General features: G+C 45.2%; 3 protein-coding genes across 3 annotated transcripts; 1 reads left to right on the forward strand and 2 right to left on the reverse strand.

The window, feature by feature from the left end:
• Positions 1–980: 980 nt before the first annotated feature.
• HETIRDRAFT_426336 (uncharacterized protein) lies at positions 981–1,940 on the forward strand (the record flags this gene model as incomplete). Its single annotated transcript, XM_009546839.1, has 6 exons — positions 981–1,022; positions 1,076–1,122; positions 1,198–1,241; positions 1,273–1,400; positions 1,463–1,547; positions 1,792–1,940. The coding sequence occupies 6 exons, from the start codon at positions 981–983 to the stop codon at positions 1,938–1,940; spliced, it is 495 nt and encodes a 164-aa protein (XP_009545134.1).
• A 1,196-nt stretch (positions 1,941–3,136) lies between these two features.
• HETIRDRAFT_315707 (uncharacterized protein) lies at positions 3,137–3,799 on the reverse strand (the record flags this gene model as incomplete). The annotated part of the gene is made up of 1 exon (XM_009546840.1): positions 3,137–3,799. A coding segment is annotated over one exon (663 nt), but the record flags the coding sequence as incomplete, so codon positions are not given.
• A 944-nt stretch (positions 3,800–4,743) lies between these two features.
• HETIRDRAFT_315670 (uncharacterized protein) lies at positions 4,744–5,434 on the reverse strand (the record flags this gene model as incomplete). The annotated part of the gene is made up of 4 exons (XM_009546841.1): positions 4,744–5,065; positions 5,121–5,180; positions 5,252–5,340; positions 5,408–5,434. Coding segments are annotated over 4 exons (498 nt in total), but the record flags the coding sequence as incomplete, so codon positions are not given.
• Between the last annotated feature and the right edge of the window lie 2,053 nt (positions 5,435–7,487).

The following is a 7,487-nucleotide window of genomic DNA, read 5'->3' on the forward strand; positions in this document are numbered from 1 at the left end:
ATGGTAGGCTCATGCAGAGTTACCAATAGGATATATAGGTACAATCAGTATGAGATTAACAAAACCATGCCAGTGAATGTGTCAGAGCTGCAGCTAGGCTTATTATGTTAGGTGCATATTAAGACTCAGCCAAGCTAATATGTAGCTGATATGATAAGCCTCTCCAGCCATAGCCAGGATTATTATGTCAGCTGTGTATTCATAGGTTTGAGTCCTGATACACAACGCATATAACAAGGATGTCTAAAGCCACATTGGCCCATTATATCACATTTTGAGCAAAGCTAACAGACTTACAATAGATTCATCTTTGCATTCACTTTGTCCATGTCCTTGTTTCTTGGATATGCATTGCATATACATATTACTGATGTTTGCAAGCTGTATGCAATAAGCCAGGAACAAAAGTGATCCCTGTCATCATTATTCTCATTTTCCCTTTCTATAGAGCAGCCTTAGTAAAGTTTAACCTGCTACAATATTTGCAGGCAATACAAGTTTCCATTCCCCTACTTCATCCTCTTTCTTCACACCCAGTGAAAAGTCAGTCGAGGCAAATCCAGTCAGATACAGTCAGATATAGTCAGATGCAGTCAGATACAGGCAGAGCCATTTGCAAGTGTTCAGAACCATATAAATAGATTGTTGCCAATTCACAATGTTTGAGAAGCTCCAGAACAAGTATTTTCAAGTGTATTCTTGACACATACTCATGATTTTGGCCATGTTTGGCATTTCTCAAACACTGTAGGCTTTGAGAATTGGGATTTCTGATTTCATAATACTGTCACACAACATACAGCATCGTCCGCTATCATCCACTCTTCCCTGTCAGTGTTCTCCTCACGCATCCTCACAGGCGTCGTCAAGCAGTTTGAAGCCTGGCATGTGGTGTACCATCTCGCTGCAGGTGCACAGGTGGCCATGCTTGCCATGATGCCCGGCTTTTGCCCAAGGACGTAGGGGTGGTACATCAGAACATGTCGACGATGCGGCTTGTGGTGATAGAGCCAAGGCTGCAGGTATGCATCATTGTGCTAGTGTTGAGTGTTTGCCTTGCTAACCCTAAGTCAAGCTTACCTTCCTCCTCAATAGGCCACCACAGTTTCTCTATGCGTATGTGTGAGCACGTGCTCTTTCTCCCTGGTGCGTAGCCAACCTGTTCATCTATGCTACACCTCACGTATACGTGTGCAGGCTATTTGGCATCAAGATGGGCCCACTTGTCAGACACACGATCGGTGCATTTGTTGTGACACCCAATGCTTACAGCGGCTATGGGCCTACTTGCAATGCGCACTGTCTACACTATTGTGGCAGGCATCCACATCGTCGCTGCCGGCATGTGCCTTGGATTCGACCTCATGGACCAAATGCAGCAGGCGTTGCCGATAACGAGCGTGTGTACATGTTCCTTTACAGTCTTGAGAGGTGCTGACCTAGACCTGGTTTTGCTCAATAGACGGGATGGGCTGCCATTTCCGCTTCCGATGCCTCTGTTGCTGCCCTTATGCTCTACCTCACGAGCTCACACCATGATCATTTCGGTGAGTGCCACTCTGTCATTCAACCTGCTTCCTAGCATGAGTCATTCATGCGGGTACTACGGCATGCGTACCAGATCTTCGTCCAAAAGGCTATACGTGATCATGTGCTAAGGATAGTGCGTGGCGGTAGCGCTCTCACTTGGTTGGACAGCATTCCAGAGTGGCATGTGCTTGTGCACAACATGGTACTGTTTCACTTCATCTATTCAATGACCATAAATACTGATGAATTTTCATTACATAGGCAGTGGGAGCATCTATGGAATTGTAATAGGAGCTGGCGTGCGCATGTCAATGGCAGGGGAAGGTCAGGGAAAGCCCGGACGACAGCGGAGGGTATGGGGCAATGGTGGGTACAGGACAATTCCGGAAGATCTGGAAGATGTTGGATGATGCGAGCGGCACAAATTGCAATGTATATTGGGTGTGAATGGATGTTTAATTGATCACAATGGATCCCAATAGATAAAAAAGTAGCTGTTTTACTAGTTTACAAAAATAAATGGTGAATCGAACCGAATAGATATTAATGGATATCAATGGATATGCCTCGAATTACCAGGATAAAAGTCTAAGTTTCCGGATTGTGAAAGAGGGGGACAGATTCAAAATTATTCAAAAAGATTTGCCTGTACTTGCCTTGACCAGGTTTTGACTGGGCTTCACAGCCTCCTCACTCATTGCTAACCTCAATTGGAATATGGACATAGGTGTGACCTCTCATATAACACCCCATCTGTTGAGCGCAGTAATAATGAAGCGGCTGGCACAGAGAGAGTGCCAAAAGATAGCTCTATAATGACAAGACTGTGGTCCAAAGGGTAAGACTCTGAAGAGATACAAAGAACAGAAAAAAGTGCACCTGTGGTCCAGAGGGTAAGAGTCTGAAGAAATAATTGCCCTCAGACCATGGGTATTTAAGCTACATAGAACAATAAGAAATGAAAAAGAAAGGTATGACCTTAACACATTAGGAAGGTGTTTTGGATGCTCTAGAGGCATGCAATTAGGAGGGTGTGTTCTTTCTGGCCATACTGGTTAATGTGACATGCATGCCACATACATGTCACAATGTGGACTCATTCACAATATGGACTCATTGATGACTTGCCCCTACAGCTAGGAGCAGCCCTACAGCCATTCCTAAAGCAGGTATATTACTTTTTATCTCCATTTGGACTGTCTCACTTTGTTTTCATTGTTTCACTGGATTGGCTGACTTAGGTAGTCCTATGTCACAGGTACTCTCCCTTCTGTTCTTTGTATCTACCCAGACTCTTACCCTCTGGACCACAGTCCTGTCATTATAGAGCTATTTCTTAGCACTCTCTCTATGGCACTCGCTTTATTATCACTGTACTCAATACCATTCTCTTTAATTTGCTTATTCATTCTAAGTTAAACTATCTGTTTGCCCAACCTACAACTGAACCCACTCCTACTAGTGCTTAATGTCTTCAGAGTGATCTTTATCCAAACTCTCCTCATCAACTACATTACCTGCTAAGTGAGTCATTCATATATCACTATGTTTTGCCAGAATATCCTAGTGATATTCTTTGAATGCCTGCCAGTTGAGCCTCAATGCCTTAATTCTCCCAGGAACCACTTCCAAAGCAATCTTTATTAGAACTCTCCATGCTAACCCTGCTATCTGCCAAGTGAGTCATCCATCCATCTAAACTGGATGGAACCAGAGACTTCAGGGCCTGAACCGAGTGGGCCTGGTGTGGCTTAGACTTCTTTAGTTCCTCATTGAAACATCTATCATCAGTATAGCCAGTGGCAATACAGAAATTGCACTTATACTGCTTCTTAGGTGGCCTGGAATGTCTGTAGGAGGTGGAGGCAGAGGAGAGGGATAAGGGAAAAGATGCTATAAGGGCCTGAGCTGAGTCTATAGAACCAGAGTGACGCACATGGTTTAAATCCTCGTGCCTGAATGTGTCTTCTAGTTTGGAGTGAGACAGGACATCCATAAGACTGAGGAAAGAGTCAAAAGAGTCAAATTTAGATGTGAGAGACCACAAGAACATCATATAGGTCAGCTCCTTCTCCTGCTTCTTGAGATTGGAGCCAGCGTCCCGGAGGTTCTTTAAGATGTGCATAGACTCATCAACACAATGGATAAGAGACTGAAGAGACTCTTTGTGGCACTTCTTGATTAAAAAGAGGTCCTCCATTATGTTGAAATGTGACCTAGCAGACTTCTTGTTGAACTGCTCTTCCGATGTGGTCTGAATAGCAATGGGAGAGTGTGTGTCTTGCTTTGTGAATTTGCTATCTCTTGCTTTGTGGTTGTGCTCATCTTATTTTTGTGCTGTCCTAAAAATGTATTATCTTGGGTCTACTTGCATTTTCTCATTCCCCATATCATCTGGATTAATGTGGTGGATTAAGTTGTTGTCCCAGGGTCTTATGGAATATTGTGCCATCAGACAAACTAAGGGCCTAAGTGCTCTATGATTTTTTCAATAAGCATATATACATACTAGTCAAAAATCTGGATGCTCTTCCTTATGAGAATGTGGATAGAGCTCTAATTGAGGTTTATGACACATAAGGGATATGCATCACCTATTGTATGCCAAACATTCACCATACAGATCCCAGCTGTAGCATACTCATATAGCTGGATAAGCTGGGCACCTTCTTTGATAGTTGTTCCCCCCAAGTCCATCCACTCTGAAGATGAGATTGATAACATGTTGGAAGATGATGACCTATTTAAAGGTTGCATATATACTGCTTACCCCATGGCATTCTTGCTAGTAGTCGGTCATTATCAGGCTCAGAGGCTAATAAGGCCATTTCACACTGTCTTGAAAATGCTGAACAATAATGTAGATCTACATTTCACTAATGAAGATGATCCTCATCTTTGTCCAAATCCTTTCCTTTGGAGCATATTGTTGTAGGCTTATAATGAGGTTTTGCATTATGTTCATTTGTCAGCTTCACACCACAAGGTTCAAAAAGGTAGAATTACAGGGACAATAGTAGGAGCTTCAGTGACTAGTGCATGTCAAAAGCAAACATATTAAGTATTTCTTGACTACTATGAGGAAGCCCTACCTCATGATTGGTTTATGGAACAGATCAAGGACCTAAAGCTGGATTGCTTTCTAAGAATAGAAAATGTTTATGTGATCAAGCTCAATCACTTATAAGACAACAAGCAGGATGGTGGCTCACTTTACAGGCATGTCATGTACCCTTTGGTACAAGTGTGGACCAATGTGGAGATATTTGAAGTGGTGAAATTCCACTGTGTTATTTTTAAACTGGAGGTATGATGCTCTATGTGATCATAATTTATATATGATGAATAACTTGGAGAATGGGACAGGTTTACCCAAGCATGTTTTAATAGGTCACTTATCCTATTATGTTGTGCCTTTACAAACTTTGGAAAAAGTCCCTCAAAAATGTTGATGATGACAGAGATTGTTGAGCGCAGTGACAATGAAGTGACTAGCACAGAGAGAGTGCCAAAAAGAAGCTCTATAACAACAGGACTGTGGTCCAGAGGGTAAGAGTCTAAGTAGATACAAAGAACAGAGGGGAGCGCACCTGTGGTCCAGAGGGTAAGAGTCTGAGGAAAGAATTGCCCTCGGACCACGGGTATTTAAGCTACACAGAACAATAAGAAACGAAAAAGGAAGGTATGACATCAACGGGTCATTACAGGTGGTTCACTTTACAAAGCGGTCAAAAGCTCCACCTGGAGGTCGGTCCGGAGTGTCAATGACATCACACAGGACCGCCTCAGCCGGCTAACCCGGTGAAACAGCTGAAACAAGGTGAGACAAGGTGAAAACAAGGTGAGACAGTCCAAATGGAGAAAGAAAGCAATATACCCGCTCTGGGAACGGCTGTAGGGCGGCTCACAGCTGTAGAGGCGAGTAATCAATGAGTCCCAAAGGCGGCACCCATGTGGCATGGATGCCACATCAACCAGAACGGCCACAAACAACACACCCTCCTGATTGCACACCTCTACAGCGTCCAAAACACCCTCCTAATGCGGCAGATCCTCTAGTCCTATCAACCTGCAGCAAATCTTCACCTTCTCAGGTGGAACAGCCTTCGTCAGGATGTCTGCAGCGTTGTCCGCAGTAGGAACGTAGGCTAGCGCAATCACACCAGCCTCTACCTGGTCCCTGAGCCAAAAGAAACAAAGATTGAGATGCTTCATGCGCCCATGATGCTCTGGATTCTTGCTAACTGTAATAGCCGACTGGTTATCGATGCGGAGAATTGACGGCTCAGACAGGGAGTAGCCAAGTTCAGTCAGCAAATTCCGCATCCAGACAATCTCCCGGCCCGCATCAATGGCAGCAATGAATTCCGTCTCTGTGGTCGACTGTGCAACGAGTCCCTGAAGCTTGGAGCTCTAGCTGATCGCTCCAGAGCCAATGCGCAACACATATCCACTGGTGGACCGTCCATTGTCCGGGTTGCCTGCATGATTAGCATCACAGAATGAGGTAAGGAGCTCCTTAGAGTCCGTTGGGCCATAGACGAGTCGATAATCCAGGGTGCCTCTCAGATAGCGAAACAAATGCTTTACGGCCTTCCAGTGCGCAATCCCAGGATTCAAGTTGAAATGGCATAGGACAGAGACCGTGTGGGCGATGTCAGGACGAGTGGTGAGTGCAAGGAACAGCAAGGAGCCGACGGCAGAGATGTAGGGAACCTTCTTCAAGTACTCCTTGTCCTCAGCCAATACAGGGGCCATGGAGACAGAGAGATTGGTGCCAGGGACCATGGGGGTCTTCACAGGGGTCGAGTCGGCCTGTCCATAACGCTCCAGCATGTCTAGGATGTACTGGCGCTGGGAGAGCATCAAGCGACGATGGGCACGATCCCTCGCAATTTCTATCCCAAGAAGAGCGGTGGTGGGCCCCACATCGCGAAGCTTGAACGACCTAGAGAGCTCAAGAACAAGATCATCGAGCAGGGACAAGGAATTCGACGCAAAAGTGCAGTCATCCACAAAGACTGGCAGAATGACCTTGACCTGATCCTTGGTGTGGACATAGATGCTGTTGTCTGAGTAAGTTGCCTTGATTCCTGTGCGCTCCAGTACCGCCTTGAGCTTCTTGTACCACAGCCAACTCGCCTGCTTCAACCCATACAAGCCCTTCATCAAGCGACAGACCATCTCAGGACCTCCCTGCTCAAATCCTTCAGGCTGCTCCATATACACCACAGTGTCCAGATTGCCATTGATAAACGCATGGGAGATGTCAACCGAGCGCACGATATCAACAGGTTATTATAGGTGAAACACCTTACAAAGCGGTCAAAAGCTCTACCTAGAGGTCGGTCCGGAGTGTCAATGACATCACACAGGACCGCCTCAGCCGGCTAACCCAGTGAAACAACTAAAACAAGGTGAGACAAGGTGAAAACAAAGTGAGACAGTCCAAATGGAGAAAGAAAGCAATATACCTGCTTTGGGAGCGACTATAGGGCTGCTCCCAGCTGTAGAGGCGAGTAATCAATGAGTCCCAAAGGTGGCACGCATGTGGCATCCATGCCACATCAACCAGAATGGCCACAAACAACAGAGATATCAATCCCTATCATCTTGAGTTTATTGCTATGCTGGAGAGAACCCTGAACTTTGCACAGACAGGCAATATGAGAGTGCTAACAAAAGGCATGAAGGATACTTGGCTTACCAGATCTTTAATAATGGACAGGTTTCCAGCACTGTGGAAGGGATTTCATTTGGCTGGTGAAAAGATGGATAGCTCGCAGATCCTTTCATACTTGTGGTCAGTGAATAAGAAGACCTGAGAGCCATATACAGTTTCAGATTGTGCACGGATCTTGTCATATGGGAAGCCCCACTTCATAGTTCATCATCACACACACTGTTTTGGTCCAAGGTGATTTGGATGATCCCCACTGGCAATCAATAGAATACTA

Source organism: Heterobasidion irregulare (genome assembly GCF_000320585.1).
Source record: "Heterobasidion irregulare TC 32-1 unplaced genomic scaffold scaffold_04, whole genome shotgun sequence".
Lineage (NCBI taxonomy): Eukaryota > Fungi > Basidiomycota > Agaricomycetes > Russulales > Bondarzewiaceae > Heterobasidion > Heterobasidion irregulare.